Source organism: Erythrolamprus reginae, chromosome Z (assembly GCF_031021105.1).
Source record: "Erythrolamprus reginae isolate rEryReg1 chromosome Z, rEryReg1.hap1, whole genome shotgun sequence".
Classification (NCBI taxonomy): Eukaryota; Metazoa; Chordata; class Lepidosauria; order Squamata; family Dipsadidae; genus Erythrolamprus; species Erythrolamprus reginae.
This window is the reverse complement of record NC_091963.1, coordinates 32,351,358-32,370,315: the sequence shown is the minus strand read 5'-3', so window position 1 is coordinate 32,370,315 and position 18,958 is coordinate 32,351,358. Positions and strand designations below refer to the sequence as shown.

At 39.8% G+C, this 18,958-nt stretch overlaps 1 protein-coding gene across 2 annotated transcripts in view; it reads left to right on the top strand.

The window, feature by feature from the left end:
* CZH10orf67 (chromosome Z C10orf67 homolog) overlaps positions 1-18,958 on the top strand; it is a 93,778-nt gene that overhangs the window by 36,794 nt on the left and 38,026 nt on the right. For both annotated transcript variants that reach the window (XM_070727219.1, XM_070727220.1), the window contains 2 exons: positions 16,837-16,978; positions 18,325-18,383. In XM_070727219.1, the coding sequence (XP_070583320.1) occupies positions 16,837-16,978; positions 18,325-18,383 (201 nt within the window). The remainder of the gene's footprint in view (positions 1-16,836; positions 16,979-18,324; positions 18,384-18,958) is intronic.

Below are 18,958 nucleotides of genomic sequence, written 5' to 3'. Positions count from 1 at the left end.
TATCTGGAAAATATATTCAGAAAATAAAATCTTAGTTTAGAAATGTTGTATGAAGTTCTCTGATTCTGTTAACTTTTTTATAGGAAATGCAACCACCAATTAGGGAAGATTTGATTTTCTGAAACAGGAGATTTGTCTTTCAACTTATCTATTGTCAAGTATTAAATGCTGGAAGCTAATAACTGATGTTAATTTTCAGACATAGAAATTAACATCAGTTATTATTCTATTAAACCAAAGATGCTATCTATATGCACACAGATGGCACCTCTGGATTAATAAAAAGTGTTCTAAATATACAGGGTCTAAATACTGTACAATAGAACTCTACACAGTATTTTTAGAAACAATTATATCAATTAGAAAGCTATGGAATGTAATATCTTTTAAAACATGATTCTTTTTCCCATGCCATATTGACATTGTGGGGAAATCCAACATTAAAAATTAGAAAAAAAGATAGTGATGAAAAAAATTGGATGAAACCTCAGATATTGACCTTGCAGCACTTGATAGATGATGATAAGAGACAAAATATGTATTAAGAGACAATTATCATCTACCAGATGTTTATGGAGATTCTTGGTCATCCAGGACATGGTTGTCTCAAGAGGCAATTGGACTTTCTATTTTTTCTTTGAAGACATTTCACTTCCCATCCAAGAAGTGGGTTCTTCACCACTACCAGATGTAACCTGATAGCAATATTTACAACTAGAAACCTCTGTTAACAATATTGTTTGACCAGTAACAAATTCAGCTTCTCAGATATCCAAATTACAAAACAGTTGGTTCATTTTTGGGGGGTTTTTGAAGTCCGCAAGCCTTAAAGTTGCCATGTTAGGAGACCCCTGACTTAAACACTGAGAGTGTATCTTAACTTTAGTTATAGAACTTAAGACACACTCTCGGTGTCTAAGCCACAGGGTCCTCAAACTTGGCAACTGTAAGACGTGTGGACTTCACCTCCCAGAGTTCTCCAGCCAGCATAGTGCCAATGGATCTTAGCTTACAAATTATACAAGAAAAAATAGTATTGAGAATTGTAACTCTAAATTGTAATTTTTAACATTTTTATTTATTTATTTATTTTGTCCAATACACAATACATATTGAAGAGGATAGACATGAAGTATTATATATAAAGAGAAGATATAAAAAAAGAGGAGAAGATATATGAAAGAAGAAAAGATATATGAGATATGAGATAAGGAGAGACAATTGGACAGGGGACGAAAGGCAGGCTAGTGCACTTATGTACGCCCCTTACTGACCTCTTAGGAACCTGGAGAGGTCAATCGTGGATAGTCTAAGGGAGAAATGTTGGGGGTTAGGGGTTGACACTACTGAGTCCGGTAATGAGTTCCACGCTTCGACAACCCGATTGCTAAAGTCATATTTTTTACAGTCAAGCTTGGAGCGATTAATATTAAGTTTGAATTTGTTGCTTGCTCTTGTGTTGTTGCGGTTGAAGCTGAAGTAGTTATTGACAGGCAGGACGTTGCAGCATATGATTTTGTGGGCAATACTTAGATCGTGTTTTTATACAAAATATAAAATCTAATAAAACAAGTTTAAAATTAATTACAAGCATATAAATTACCACTTTAAAACAAGCAAACCATGGTCAGTGGCCAAAGTCACTGTAAAAGCTCTAAACCATTACCAGACTCTAAAACGTAGCAAAAGAACATTGATTAAGCATTTGGGTTTAGTGGCTGGAATGACCCTTTCTAACATTACAGGGAATCCTCAACTTATGATCACAAATGAGCCCAGAATTTTGATATAATGAATGGTCGTTAAGCAAATCATGTGGTTGTTAATCACATTGCAAGCCTGAATCCAGCTTATTCAATGGGCTTTTTTTTTTTTTGCCAGAAAATGGCAACAAACTTTGCAAAATGGAATCATATTATTGTAGGACACTGCAACCAGTTGCAAATGGCAGTTGCAACCCAAAATGACTACAAGGTGATGCAGCAGTTGTAACAAGTCATAAGTTAGGGTTTTTTTTGTCTGTTCTAACTTCAGATGTTCGTTAAGGAAATAGCTACAAGTGAAGGGCTACCTGTTGTAAAATTTGGTATGATTGTGTGTTCATGTTAACAAATTACATTTGTTTATTTAAATCAGATTAAATCAAGTGAAATGCCTTAATTCTTCTTGCTGTTACCTTGAATAATAAACCTGTACAACAGCCCCCTCTTGTGGATCTAATCATACTAATACACTTATGCATATTTTTTTCCTTTGGGAAGAAGAAACAAACATGTTACAAAAGGTTACTGAAACTGTTGTTCCTCCTAACGGGATTTTTGTGCAAAATCTAAATTGATTTTGCAGTCCAATTTACCTTCATCCATTGTAATTTCTGAGCAGATTTTTCTGAGTCAGAAAACACTGGGATAAAATCAGCATTGTAGCAGATATTGGTATATGAAGGCGAGTGAAAGATGTAAGGTTTGGATTCACTTTCTAAAGAGAACTTGGAAACTAGAGGCAGTGATGGGAAACAATTCCAACATGTTTCTTTCCTAAAGTTGAACAGGTTTTAATGGGCTATATTCAAAATGCCAGACCACCAGCCTGAACTGGGCCAAATATTATTGATGTATCCAAAAGTTTTAGGACCCAACTCTTATCTTTATCCGTGTAGTATATGTGAGCCTCTTCTGATTTTGTGATTGAGCAATGTATAAAAAACCAGAACAAGATAAGACATCAGAGGGAGCTCCCTCCTCTGCATTCACTTCTCATTGGTCTGAGAAAGGCCAAGCAGGATTTAACTTTTAAAGAGTCCCAATTTGTTAGTACGTACTTTTGAATCAGAACTCCCAATTTAAATAAAGTCTGGAAAGTATTTTTAAAAGACAACTGCAAAATACATTATGGAGTTTCACCAGAGGGTATAATGTGCTATTCTGCCCTACCTGTAATCATAGTTCCCTCTAAGCTGAGCAGTGAGCAATCGCTCACTTAAAAATCATCATCAACTCAGAGTTTTCCAAACCTGCCCAGAAGCCGAGAGGGAAAGAGTGAGAGGGAAGGAGAGAGAGAGGAAGAGAGGAAGAGAGAGAAACAGATAGAAAAAAGAGAGGAAGGAAAAGAGAAAGAAAAAGAATGGGAGGAAGGAAGAGAGAAAGAAAATCAAAATCTAGTTTGAAACTAGCTCAACTATTTAAGTGGCATTTTGATGTTGATAGAGTTGCCCTATTATGAGCTCATTGTTATAGACACACAGTACAGTATTTTATTTTGAAATTTTCTGAGGCAAAACAGGGTGGGTTTTTTGTTTGTTTGTTTGTTTGTTTGTTTGTTTGTTTATTTATTATTACTGTGCCGCCCAGTCCCGAAGGGACTGCCGCTCAGACCCTATACTTTTCCGCCCACCCCCCAAAAAAATTAGAGGGAACACTGCCTGTAATCCATAAGATGATTGTGTGTGTGTGTGTATTTCTGTGGATTTATATGCATGCATGCATGCATGCATACATACATGCATACATACATACATACATACATACATACATACATACATACATACATACATCTGGCATAGTCCCATCCAACTTAAAGACTATTTACCCCCACAACTAAAATATCTTATTTATTTATTTAATTTGGTCATGTACGTATTTGTAATATACATAGATACAACAGTGTTTATATACATAAGATGGGTACTGATAAGAGGAAACAATTGGACAGGGATGGTACGTATGCTGGTGCGCTTATGCACGCCCCTTACTGACCTCTTAGGAATCGAGTGAGGTCAACACTGGACAGTCTAGGGGTAAAGTTTTGGGGGTTTGGTAACAAAACTGCAGAGTCAGGTAGTGAGTTCCAGGCATTAACTACTCTGTTGCTAAAGTCGTATTTTCTACAGTCAACTTTGGGGCCGTTCACTTTGAGTTTGTATCTGTTGTGTGCTCGTGTATAGTTGTGGTTGAAGCTGAAGTAGTCATTGACAGGTAGGACATTGTAGATAATTTTGTGAGCTATGCTTAGGACGTGCTGAAGGTGATGTAGTTCTAAGCTTTCTAGGCGCAGGATTTCAAGTCTGGTTGCATAACATATTCTCTTACGAGTAGAGGAGTGGAGGGATCTTCTAGTAAAGTATCTCTGGACACTTTCTAATGTATTTATGTCTGATATGCAGTGTGGGTTCCAGACAGAAGGATTGGTCTGGCGAATGTTTTGTATGCTCTGGTTAGTAGTGTAATATTGCCAGAGAAGAAGTTACGTAAGATTAGGTTAACAAGTCTTGAAGTCTTTTTGACGATGTTGCTACAGTGAGCTTTGGCTATTAGGTCATTTGATATGAGTATTCCAAGATCTTTGACAGAGTGAAGGTCTTGTTTATTCAGCTTGTATTTGGTGTTCTGATTCTTTTTGCCAATGTGCAAGGCATATTTGGAGTTGCCAATGTTTGACCAATCTTGACACAGAGTCAAGGTCTTTTTGGAGGCTAGCAGTGTTGTCGGTGGTGTAGAAGAGTTTTACATCATCGATGAAGAATGTGATTGCAAAGGTCATTTATATAAAGTATGAAGCATATTGCTCCTAGTATGCTGCCTTGGGTACACTGCTGTTAACAGGAATGGGATTAAATAGGGTACTCCCTATTTTGACCACTTGTCTATTTGACAGGAACACCATTATCCAGTCATGCAGGAGTCAAGAGATACCATAGGATTTCAGTTTCAGAAGTAGTTTATCATGAACTATTGAGTCGAAGGCTTTACAGAAGTCTATATAAATTGCATCTATTGTTTTGTCCTGGTCAAGTTTTAAAGTCCATATGTTTTTGCAGCGTAGTAGTTGTAAATTGCCGGATAATTTTTTCTGAAACCGAATTGCTTGTTTGAAAGTAGGTTGTTAGTTTCTAGGTAGAAGGTAATGGATTAGTTTATGATTGATCCCATGACTTTGCATGTGACACAGCATAGAGAGATTTATCTGTAGTTTTCTACTTCACCTCCTCTGTGGGTTTCACGGTCAGACCAGAAGACAAGGTAGTTCCTTGGTGTGATGATGGAGTCAGGGAGGGATGCAGTTAGTAATGTTTCGCAGACAAAAATAATATTGAAGGTGTCAGTGTTTAGTGGGAGGAGCAATTCGGGCATTTTATTAACTATGCTTCTTGCATTGATTAGTTTGCATTTGAGATTAGTATTGGATTGGATTTAAGAAGTGAGGGGCACGCTTACCTGGTCTTGGTTGGTGGTGTGTTGGATGTTGATTTGTTGTTGGGGGTTGGTGGGTTGGGGGTTGTGGAATGGATTGTGGGTCTTGTTTTTGATGCCGTTGGCCCGGTAATCTATGTATAAGTACATTAGATCTAGTTGACTTTTGAGTAATATAAAGCAATTTATAGTTCTAATATTGAGACTATAAATATGCTGATTCTGCAAAGGAGCTTTGCAGTTAAAAGTCATGTTTCTTCAATATAATTCACACATACAAGATTTGCACTACAATACAGTGATCCCTCGATTATCGCGAGGGTTCCGTTCCAAGACCCCTCGCGATAATTGATTTTTCGCGATGTAGGGTTGCGGAAGTAAAAACACCATCTGCGCATGCGTGCCCTTTTTCATGGCCGCGCATGCACAGATGGTGGAGTTTGCGTGGGCGGCGGGGAAGACCCAGGGAAGGTTCTTTCGGCCGCCCAGCAGCTGATCTGCTCGGCAGCGCAGCAGCAACGAGCAGACGAAGATCGGGGTTTCCCCGCCGCCCACGCAAAGGGGAAACCCCGATTCGGCTCCTCGCTGCGCTGCCGAGCAGATCAGCTGCTGGGCGGCCGAAGGAACCTTCCCTGGGTCTTCCTCGCTGATGCCCCCGCTCGCCCGCCCGCCCGCCGCCCGCCAGCAAGAGGGGGAGAGATAGAGAAAGAGAGAGAAGGAAAGAAAGAGATGAGAGAGGGAGGAAGAGAGTGTGAGAGAGGAAGAAGCAAGATAGAGAAAGAGAGAGAGAAAGAAAGATGAGAAAGGAAGGAAGAGAGTGACATCATCGGGTGGGAAAAATCGCGATATAGCGTTTTGCGAAGAACGAGATCGCGAAAATCGAGGGATCACTGTACACAGAAAAAGTTGGAAAGTAGCTTTCTGGACCCAACATAACATTTTATTTTTGAGCCACTAGTGGGAGCTAGCCAACAGGTAGTAGGGGTTAGATCAATATTTAAATCCACACTCAGCCCTTAGTGACTCAGGCATTGATTCAGTCACTCCCCTTCAGCCTAGGATACTTCACAGGATTGTTATTAAAGTAAAATGAAGATAATTTTCCATGTAAATTTACCCTGAATTCCCGAGGGAAGGAGTTGTGGTGGTATAAAACAATTAAGAGTGGGATTGGATCTGAATCTAAAGGCATTAATACATATAGTCCTTGACTTACAACAGTTCATTTAGTGACTGTTCAAAGTTACAAAGGCATTGAAAAACATAACTGAATGACCTTTTTCACATTTATGATCAAAGCAGTCACATGAATACCCTGTTACCCCGAAAATAAGACGTACCCTGAAAGTAAGGCATGTCAGAGGTTTTGCAGAATTTGCTAATATAAGGCACCCCCCGAAAATAAGGCATAGTCAAGTTTACATACGGTACGGTGGAAAAACATACGGTACCATTCAAAGCTGTTCACAGTGGTACCGTAATAATGTGGCGTCCCCTGCTGGCCCCTTCCATCGCTTTGTACCGTCCAGTACAGCAGACACAGTCTGCTGCTGTCTCACCGCCATTACAGTCTCCACTACAGTGCATAGACTGTAGTTCCTCTGGTGGCCGGAAGCTGCAATAGCAGGAGTATACTGTTGTACCATATAAGTGCCGTCGTTTGTGTGTGTGGGTGCCATACTGACAGGTACCCTACCGTAATCAGTGTACCGTACGGTACACTTTCTTTGGGGGTGTCAGCTTTTCTGCCTGTGAATTTGTCTTATTTGAGAAATATAAGACACCCCCCCGAAAATAAGACGTAGCACAACTTTTGGAGCAAAAATTAATATAAGACAGTGTCTTATTTTCAGGGAAACACAGTATCAGCTACTTGGCAACTGACTCATATTTGTGAAAGATGTAGTGTCCCAGACTCATGTGATCGTCCCTTTACATCCTTCTGACAAGCAAAGTCAGTGACAAAGCCAAATTCCCTTAACAACTGTGTTACTAACAGTGATTCACTTAACAATTATGCAGCTATTAGGCTAAATAAATGTTGATTTTCTCTATTTTGGTTTTTGATTTGATTTGATTTGATTTGATTTGATTTGATTTGATTCGATTCGATTCGATTCTATTTGTATGCCGCCCCTCTCCGCAGACTCGGGGTGGCATACAAATTAATTGTGGTTAATTGTGGTTAGAATAATTTCATTGTTTAAATTAAGAGTATTAACAGTTTATTTTTTGCTTTTATTATTACTAGTCATTATTAATTGTCACTAATAGAAAGCAAGAGCACATTTTAAATAAATTATGAAATAATGAAAATGAAAGTATAATCATATGATACAATGATTATCAATTTATTAAATAGTTTTCATAGTTAATTAAATTTCATAAAGGCAATTCTTCCGCCCATGCTGTAAAAACACAGAGAGTGAGATACGCCTAAACCAAGCCAACTATTTTACAATGGTAAATTGCAAAATGAAATCTATGCTTTAATGAATGCAAAAGGTCATAGCGCTTTCAACTTTCAAATTGCCTGATTTGCTACCTGCTGTTGGTAAGCTGGAACTCTTTCCTGAAACTGCCTGCTGCTGCCCGTAGTAGTGGTGGGTACCACCAGTGCAATAGGTGCATGTGCAGAAGTTTAAAAATCACCAAAATCTCTCTCACATGCATATCCCCTCACAAGATTTCGGTGTGCTTTTACTTCCTGTACATGTGCAGAAGCAGAATCACACTGCATACATGCTCCTGCACGCTGCGTAGTACATGCATGCGTGTGAAAATGCTCGTGCTGTGTGTACAGCACACCAGTAGCAACAGATAAGAGGAATCCGTCCCTGGCCTGTAGGCTCAAAATTTGGATTTGGAAAAGTATATTTATCATAAGACACAATTTGTTTTCTTAGTAATTCTTATATGTAATGGGTGGGGGTCTGGGGGAGCTAGTGTTAAATTTCAATCATGCAAAAAAAAAATCACAACCTATCCATGGATTAAAATACAAAGCTGCAATGCATTTTAATTAGGTTAAAAGTCTGCATTCAAATAGGCTTGCTTGAATTTTAAGGTAATTTACTTCCATTCACTTGAATATTCACTCTTGTTTACTGTTGTTATTATTATGGTGCAATCTTCCTACCGTATTTTTGGGAGTATAAGACGCACTGGAGTATAAGAGGCACCTTAGTTTTTGGGGAGAAAAATAGAGAAAAGGATTTGCTTACTATTTATTCATCTGGCTAGCATCCTGAGTCAGCACATCATTATTGTATCCCCTAGTTAGAGCTTTAAAAAAACTTTATTCGGAGAGAGTAACAATGAAAGAGCTTGCAAGCCAGTAAGAGCTGGAAACATCATTAGCACCTGGAAAGAAACATTCGGAGCAAATAGAGCAATGGAAAAAACCCTGCAAAGATTTAGGGCTTGGAAAACATTCTTCGCAGAGAGTAACAATGAAAGAGCTTGCAAGCCGGTAAGATCTGCGAATACTGTTAGTACCTGGTTAGGGCTGGAAAGAAACATTCAGAGCAAGTAAAGCAATGAAAAAAACCCTACAAAGACAGGGTTTGGAAAATATTCTTTGCAAAGAGTAACAATGAAAGAGGTTGCAAGCAGTTAAGAGGTGGGAACATTGTTAGCACCTGGTTAGGGCTGGAAAGAAACATTTGGAACAAGTTAGACCAATGAAAAAAACCTGCAAAGACTTAGGGCTTGGAAATCATTCCTTGAAGAAAGTAACATTGAAAGAGCTTGCAAGCAGGTAAGAGCTGGGAACATTATTAGCACCTAGTTAGGGCTGAAAAGGAACTTATTCGGAGCAAATTAGAGCAATGAAAAAACCCTAGAAAGTCTTAGGGCTTGGAAAATATTATTTGCCAAGAGTAACAATGAAAGCTTGCAAGCCAGTAAGAGCTGGGAACATTGTTAGCACCTGGTTAGGGCTGGAAAGGAAATTTTGGAGCAAGTAGAGAATGGGGGGGGGGGGAATCTACCAAGACAGGGTTTGGAAAACATTGTTCGCAGAGAGTAACAATGAAACAGCTTGCAAGTGGATAAGAGCTGGGAACATTGTTAGCACCTGGTTAGGGCTGGAAAGAAACATTTGGAACAAGTTAGAGCAATGAAAAAAACCCTGCAAAGTTTGGAAAACATTCTTCGTAGAGAGAAACTATGAAAGAGCCTGCAAGGTGAGAGCAGGGAAGATTGTTAGCACCTAGTTAGGGCTGGGGGGGAAAAGCTACATTCAGAATTATCAGCCTCTTTTAGGGAGGAAAAGGGGGCGTCTTATACTCTGAAAAACAATTTTTTTTTCCGACGAAAGATAGTTCCTGGTATCTCAGCAAAGATGCTGTTAAGCCTATTAAGATCATTGGTCCCAAATCTTTGCAGCCTGGCTGGAAGGACAAGAGGGGAACTGAACTGTGCAAGCAGTGGGTCGGAACGCATATGCATGCCCAACTCCACTCATGTGAGCTCTCAGCCACCACTCGCATGCGTGCCGGTCCACTTCTCATGTGCCCCAGTTCTGAATAGGCCCTTGTCCAGTAGTGACCCATGGCCCAGAGGTTGGGAACCTTTGTATAAGGTCATGGTACTGTTGATTTGAAATGGGGGATTTCCTTTGCAACCACACATGGTGAAAGAACATCAGAGGAAAGCACTAATCACTCATCTCTATTTATGAACATCTAGAGGCAGATTATTATTTGAGACAATTAAGGCTCTTATGGGTTTTTTCCCACCATTAAAAAAAATGTTGAGCAAAAAAGGCCATTTTGCTACTAATTTGTCTGAACCTACTTGGGCTATGCTGGAGGCTGCAAATGGGATTATAAGCATCTGCTGAGAGGCAAGGAAACAAATGAAGTATATTGCACCAACACAATACAAGCTCTTCCCCAAACATAATTAAATGATATTAATCAAGTGAAGTACAAAACAAAAGAGCTTGCACTGTGATATTATGACTCACATTTCACCATTTTGGCATCATCGTTTTTCAAAGCTAGGCAACTGTAACTTGTTGTGTCATCATTTTAGAGATTTCTCTTTTAATATTAGATTTGTTCCATGTAACATTGTTTTTATTATTGTTGTGAGCCACCCTGAGTCTTCGGAGAGGGGCGGCATACAAATCTAATAAATTATTATTATTATTATTATTATTATTATTATTATTATTATTATTTTATTTTATTTTATTTTATTATTTTATTATTTTATTTATTTTATTTTATTTTATTTTATTTTTTATTTTATTTTATTTTATTTTATTATTTTATTATTTATTTTATTTTATTTTATTTTATTTTATTTTATTTTATTTTATTTTATTTTAATCTAAGCAGAGAAATAGAATCTCCATAGTTGGGCAAAAAAGCAGTGAAAATAAGAGTGACTTCAACTTCCTACTGACTTTCCCACTGAATCCTTGAGGGAATCTGGCAGGAAGCATTGGAAATCAGCCTCCCTCCCTTCCTCCTTCTTTCCCTTCCCAACTGGCAGATATATAAGCTGGGTGGGAAAGGGAGCAAAGGATTATGAGACTGCCTGGGAAACTGTCATGGAAGACTGAAAATGAAAATCACATGATCATAGTTTCAGCCTAGCAAAAGGAAATAGCACTGAGCGGTTGAAACTTTCCCAAATTTCACTGCTTCAGGAAGCTTAGGTCCCAGATTTTGCCCCTTTTGTAAATTAGCTCATCTTAGTATCTTAGTTCAAACATTGTTGCCAAGTGATTTACCATTTCACCCCATTAAAAATTATTGGTAAGAATTTTAGTAATACAGTGTTTCCTCAATTTTCGCGGGGGATACGTTCCGAGACTGCCCGCGAAAGTCGAATTTACGCGAAGTAGAGATGCGGAAGTAAATACACCATTTTTGGCTATGGACAGTATCACAAGCCATCCCCTAACACTTTAAACCCCTAAATTACCACTTCCCATTCCCTTAATAACCATTTACTCACCATTATTACTGATACTTACAATTGAATAAGACACTTAGCGATCCTGATATTTATAAACATAATTATTTATTAACAATAATTATTTTTTGTTATTTATTTGCCTATGCTCTGACAGATTTTGAATTTAAATTGATTGTACTACCCACCCACCCCGCCAAAAAGGAAGACACACAAATGTGCATGCAGACACACAGAATAGCAATAGCAATAAGACTTCTATACTGTATCAATTCACAGTGCTTTACAGCTCTCTCAACAATATGCTGACTCTAAACCTCATTTTACCCGCCTCAGAAGGATGGAAGGCTGAGTCAAACTTGTGCCTTGTGAGATCCGAATTGCCAAATTACTGGCAGTCAGTGATCAGTAGCCTTCAGTACTGCATTCTAACCACAGCACTACCACAGCTCTTAATTCGGATGAAAGTTTGGCGATGATGTATGACTGGAAAAACCATGGTATAGAAAAAAACCCGTGAAGTATTTTTTTAATTAATATTTTTTTAAAAACCGTGATATAGGCTATTTGCGAAGTTCAAACCCGTGAAAATCGAGGGACCACTGTATATAGATGGACATGAATTGGATCCTAAGACTATCAGGTCGGGGCAACAGATTGTCCACTCCTGCCCTTGATAATTTTTTAGTATTTTGATCATTCTATTGGTAAAAGAAAAATTGCATTTATTTCATAAGTGGTCTTTATTTAAGAGCTCCATATGGAACTCTTCATTAATAATGTTGTGCCAAGGTATTATCCACAATAACCCTAAACCTAACCCTGATTTCTTTCTCCTTATCTGGGTTTGTTTGCTTCCAACTGCTGGCCTGACTCTTTTGGGTGTATTCTCAAGTTGATCTACATTTTTAATAATTTGCTTCCTGTCTTGCTTTTTTCCCCTTTTCTACCCTTCTCCTCTTCTTAAGTTTTTTCTTAAATTCTAATATTCCCAACATATCCAACTAATTTCTGTTAACAAATTTGCCCTAAACTATTATGTGATTTCTTTATTCGTGTAACATTTCTTCCATCATATTATTGTACTGTCAAATTTTTCCTCTTAAAAAACACAGAAAACTGATGGCAAGAATTTATTTATCAATCTTTATTTATTTATTTATTTATCTATTTATTATTATTAAATCTTCCCCAGTAAAGACAGTAGGCCTGGCGATTGTTAGCAGGCTTTATTGGAAAGGGTAACAACAACTACAACGAACTAGTTGGAGCAACAAGAACAAGATGGCTGCGCCTAGCAGCTATTTATATCTACTGCTGCCAGGCTGAGCCAGCCAATTCAGGGGGGCCGCATTTCTCAACTGTCCTCTGGACACAACACCCCTCCCCACCTGGTTTGAGCACACAAAGTCCCCTAAATAAGAGGGACACTTGTGTGGTCTTGTGGAAAGGCGTGGTTTGGTTCCTACTGGTGAGGGTGGTGTTTGAAGCGGTGTTACTGCTCCCATAGAGAATAGTTGGGGATTGTCTTCTACATTTGTTTCCATAGAGGGATCACCCTCTACTGGTGTTATTGGTTCCTGGTGCGGAGTTTGCGGTACGATCTTGGTTGCCAAGTGATGGAATGTCCTCTGGAAGACTGAACAGTGTGGTTCTGAGTGACGGGACGAATGGTGTGAGTGACGCCGGCATGGCAGGGTCTAATGCCTGGCAGGGCAACTGGTCTACGTGCCAGCGCCAGGTCTGTCCGTCATTGAGTTGGATCCTATAAGAACAAGGCCTGGTTATTTCGGAGACTCAACCTGGTTCCTAACATGGGTCTCCCCCGCATAATTTCGGGCATATACTGGGTCCCCCTGGGCAAAACTCCTTATGGGGTTGGATATCTCCCTGTCTAGGTTAGGGGTGTATGTGGGGTGGATACATTCCAACCTCGGCGGACAAGTGAAAGGAAATCTCCACGGCGTAGGCATCGTCGATGGCTATGGTTAGGGTGAGCTTGGAATGGGCTAGGAGGCAGCGTTGTAATTGCAGGTCACGCACTCCACAGACCAATTGCTCCAGCAGGGAGCAATCTAGGTCCTCAAAGTCGCAGTCCCACATGGCATCACGAAGGGCGGCCACGTATTGCATGATTGACTCACCCTCTGCCTGGATGTGACACCTGAAGTGGAAATGGCATGACATGAAAGACAGATAATGCTTTTTAAGCTTGGTTATCAACTCATCTCAAGGTACCTCGTAGACCACTTTGGGGACCATGAGTGCACGTGCCATACGGAACATAGGCTTGCCACAAGCATTGAGGAAACAGGCAGCGGTCAGAGGCAGAGCTGATGCAGCTGAGGCCCAATGGAGAGGTCAGAGGCGGTAGAGCGGCAGCGGCCAGAGGAGAACTAAATGGGCAGCCTGGCAGTTGAGAGGCCCAAGAGTGACTGCGGAGAGGAGGAATGGTCCTTATTATTGTGGTCTGTCACACAGTCAGCCAGTGTTTCAGACTGATTTTGGCTCTTTTGTCTGCCTATTGGGCCATTCCCAAGGATCCTGGATAAATAGATGTAGTTGTGTTAGTGTTACAGGTATCGTCATAGGAGGAAAGCTATTAGAATAGAATATAGACTAGAATACAGTATATTTTATTGTCCAAATGTGATTGAACACACAAGGAAGTTGAGTCCAGTGCATAAATTCATCTTGCCCCCAAGTAATTTTTCACAGGTTAGCCGTACTCTTTAGCCTTCTGAATGTTCTATGGCTAAGCTGATAATGTACTTTTCCTAAAAAAAATTTGTAGTCCGGTAGTTGTCTAATTTGGCACAATATAGCTGTCTCTCCCCCCCCCCCTCTGGAAACATATATTAGAGCAGAGGTTTCCAACTTGACTGAGGAATTCTGGGAGTTGAAGTCCACAAGTCTTAAAGTTGCCAAAGCTGGAGACCCCCCCTGTATTAGAGGCTTTAACCTGGCACCACAAAATCTCCTAAAATTCCCTCCTCTGAAGTTTGACATATTTTATTATTTTAAGCTTCATCATCCCTCAAAGATATTCATGTCATGCAAAGCGTTGATTGCAGGTCCAATTATTATGCTACATAATCTGACCAGTGGTTCAACGTAAACTCCAATGCATAAAATGACAGATGGTACCATCAGCAAAGCTGTAGTAGTCACAAGAGGCTGAACCAGGATATAAACGAGAATTCCAAACATAATTAGCAAACCAATTTGCTATCCTGCAGATGCTTAACGGTGAGAACATGGAAGAAAACCAGAAATCTGAAGCTCTATTTATTACTGCGTGAAAAGCTGGCGCCAGTTCGTATGACTCCAAACATATGTATGGATCTTGGAGATTGCCTACATTTAGTAGACCAACCCAAACAAGCCAAACTGGATGACAGTGCCCAATAAACTGTGAAACTTTTCATCAAGTAAAGGAAGAATGTGAGGCACATTGAAATATACTATGCAAAAACATGGGCCTTGTGAACTCTTTATCATTCTCAGATGCCTAACTGGAAGGAATGAGTCAACATAGAGTAATATATATACAGTGATCCCTCGAGTATCGCGAGGGTTACGTTCCAAGACCCCTCGCGATACTCGATTTTTCGCGATATAGTGGTGCGGAAGTAAAAACACCATCTGCGCATGCGCGCCACTTTTCCATGGTGTTTTTACTTCCGCTACATACAGCTCGCCGCCCGCCCGCCGCTTGTCTGCCACCTGCCCGCCCGCCGCTTGTCCGCCCGCCGCTTGTCCGCCGCCTGCCCTCCCGCCACTTGTCCGCCCGCCGCTTGTCTGCCGCCCGCCGCTACCGCCCCTCTCACCGCCGAGTCCTCCTGCAGCAGTGCTGGCGGCCACCGTTCCCTGTAAGCACCCACCCGCCCGCCACTCGTCCGCCCGCCCGCTCGCTGCTACCGCCCCTCTCACCGCCGAGTCCTCCTGCAGCAGCGCTGGCGGCCACCGTTCCCCGTAAGCACCCACCCGCCCGCCACTCGTCCGCCCGCCAGCTCGCCGCTACCACCCCTCTCACCGCCGAGTCCTCCTGCAGCAGCGCTGGCAGCCACCGTTCCCCGTAAGCACCCACCCGCCCGCCACTCGTCCGCCCGCCCGCTCACTCGCCGCTACCGCCCCTCTCACCACCGAGTCCAGCGCTGGCGGCCACCGTCCCCCATAGGCACCCGCCCGCCGCCCCCCCCCCGAAAGAGATGAGAGAGGGAGGAAGAGAGTGTGAGAGAGGAAGAAAGAGAGAGAGAAGAGTGGAAGGAAGAGAGAGAGAAATGATAGAAAAAAAGACGTCATCGGGTGAGAAAAACCATGGTACAGTATAGCAAAAAAACCGGGGAGTATTTTTAATTTATTATTTTTTGAAAAATCGCGATATAGCGTTTCGCGAAGATCGAGATCGCGAAAATCGAGGGATCACTGTATGCTGATATTTGAACAACTACTGTATGTTTCCAGGGTATATTTTGTCATAAATATATTCTATATAGCATTTCATTTTATTATATTGTCAGTATCATCATACTCATTTTTATTTCTATCTTCAAATGATCTAGAAAGGAATTATTTAATAATCATCTTTAAAAAATTAATAATACATCTTTAAGTAATTGAGCTATGTACTGTTAGCTTTCAGGGTGATTTTAAAAAACTTGTTTCAACTTCTTTATTCCCCCTCCCCTTCCCCTTTCATTAAAAGAAATATGCAGCAGTAAAATCTCAACAGCCATTTAACAATATATGCAAATGTTCCAAATAGCTTTGAAGCAGACAAGAAGAAAGAGTAGTTCTCCCAATAAGCTTGGATGCATACAAAGTCTTTTCCATAATGAATGCGACCAGATTTTAACAAAGGCCATGCATAATAAAAATGTAAATGAGTTTGCTTTACTAAAAGTATAACTTTAAAGTCTTTTGTTGTGTGCTGTCCCGAAACTTTCCTGTGAGGTTATCACTGCTTGCATGGAAATTTACCCAAAAACTTCAATGGCATTTTTAAAAAAAAAAAAACTGCAAACCCTATGTGTGATGTGCATGCAAAACTGCTCTAAAGCTCAGAAAATGAATTGGCCCTGGGTGGCTTCAGCACGAAGCAAAAAGCCAACTATATTGCCGTAAGACTGCCTCACGGACTCCATGTGGCTCCCAGCCTGGAAATTTCTCCGATTTTGACATGTGATGTACTCGTCACTGCAATGGCAGCCCTGTCACTGAGAAATGGCACAAAAGACAGCAAGGCACCCCCTCCTTCTCTTTAGCCCTGCACATTGCAGTCCCCTGGAGCTGTCGGCCCATGGTTTCCCTTGCCTGCCTAGTTACAGATGGCCCTTCTAAACTGAGAGATAAGGGTGGGTGGATTGGATAGGCCCCAGCTGCCTTTGGGATGCAGCTTCCACAATAAATTGGCCTGAATGATGAGGGCAAACAAACAGTATGATATGTATTATGCCTGTCAATAATACATCCCCACATATTTCCGTCTTTGTATGAGCGGCACCAAAGCTTTTCTTCAGCAAGTTCTACTTCGTCTCCTAGATTTCCTTCCCATTCATATTGTAACTTACATGACAGGATTCAGAAAATTTTATGATAGCGGCATTGTATAACTATTGTGTGTCCGTCCCCTACCCATCCCAGCATCAGATTTACATTTTGTTGTTCTTTTATGCCTCTTGCTTTAGAAATAGATGGGTTCTTAATCTTTCAGCTTCAGCAAGAAGGATATGTTGATGTGGAGTGGCATCGGCAACAGATGCGAGAGTTGAGAGAGGAAATAGTTAGCCAGACCGAAAAAAACACACAGCTTCAAGAAATTGTGAAACTGGGAGTGAAAGAACAGGCTTACTTAGGTAAATTTTACTTGTAAATCAAATAAAGCATATGCAAAAAAAGAAGTAATGAAAAAAACTAAATGGCAGAATTGTGTCTAAACAGCAATTGTTCGTTTCTTTCCAATTTGCTCTGTAATTTAAGTTGATCTTGAACTTTGATAGACTTAGTGGAATTAATTTATATTGCGTATTTGCTTATTTTTAAGTTTTTATTCTAGTAAAAAGAAAGTATGTTATCCATGGATGTCAAAATGTTATTTATAGATTAATAATTATTTCTACTTCTTTTTAAAATATATTTTTATTGATTTTTAACAAGTTTAATATACACACAACATTAAAAAAAAGGTGAAAAGTACTTACCACCCTGACACACACACATACCCCACCACCAAATCGGGAGTGTTTCTTATATAACTCACTTTGACCCAAGAGCAATATATCTATTTACATATTATTGGGTGATTCCAATTTATTTCTTGTAGCTTGGTCTCGGATTCTACTCATCATATATCGTCTTACCTTGTCCCACCGTCCCATCAGTTGTCGCAAGTCAGTTTCATTATCCAAATTTATCCTTTTATTCATAATTTAAAATTGAATATGGTCCACCATGTACCAATACCAATTTTGCATTGTCCATTTTGTCGCATCCTTAATTATTTCTATTTCTAATAAGACAACAGTATTTATCCACTCCTACTAAGTAATAAATGAATATATTTAGGAAAATGTCTATTAATGTAATATATACATGCAGTGTATCTGCATACCATAAGTTTTCTTCTTCTTTCTGCATATTGCAAAGTAGAAGATTAGAAATTTGCAATGATAAATAATTTCTGCTTCTTAGAAGTTAAGAAGTTTTACAACAATTAAGTAAATATCAAAACCATTTTTAAAGATATACAAATAATAACAAAGAACAATGACACACATGTAGCAAACACAAAATACAGAAATATGATACTATTGGATGGAGATATAAATTAGCACAAAGCCAACCTTTTTTGCAGTTTTATCATGATTTGGCCATATTTCTGGCAATATTTAGAACCACCTGCAAAAGCGTGTTTTTTTTATCAGTGGTGACTAATGGCATAAATGAATATTAATGAAAAGCTAAGGGTGCTCAGACACACTTGGCTCTTGAACTTATTTCTTAATCTCTCTCTCTCTGACCAGCCATCTGAACAGCAGGCAGAATTCTCTGAAGGTCAAGGGCAGTTGTGAAGGTCACAGTCTGCCCAATGCCTTCATCTGCCATGCACCCGACTGACCTGTAGTGCACAATATGAATCTATTCAAATAGCCATGTAATTTCATGGTGTGCTTTATCCCCACCTTACCCTTGCTTCTTTCAGAGAACGAAATAAAAAGTTTGCAGAGCAAAATGGAAAAAGAGATAAAGGCAACGGAAAAGGTACTGTATCCTTTACTTATTTATGTCTGCAATTGATTAACTTCTAGGACAGATGCAGGAGTCCAGGAATTCACAAAAAAAATATTTAAAAGATGATCACTACTACTCTATTGTTCCTTACCTTTTATAAATGGTTTTCAAAATATAGGATTTTGTGGAAATCTTGCATCCTGAAGTTAATCTGGATTAGATCCAGGATGGAAAAGCAGAATGAAATACCAAATCATATAAATGGAAATTAATGTGATATTCCTGATTTGCCAGGTTTGGTGCTATTCCATATGATAGGAATTTCATGTAGTTGAATTTTTGGAAACAGAATGGAATCATTGATAAAAATAACAATAATAGTTCATTATTTATAATCATAAATTTGATTCATATACATTAGAGCAGGGGCCCACAACCCTTGGTCTGTTACGTGGTACAGGTCCACATGGTACAGGTCCATGGCCCATTGACAACTGGACTGCACAAGTGGTATACGAGAGTGGAAGCTTTATTTGCACATGCGAGAATCTCCATTTGCACAAGTGGCAAGTGTGCATGAGAAACCATCCCCTTCCTTGCTGGCA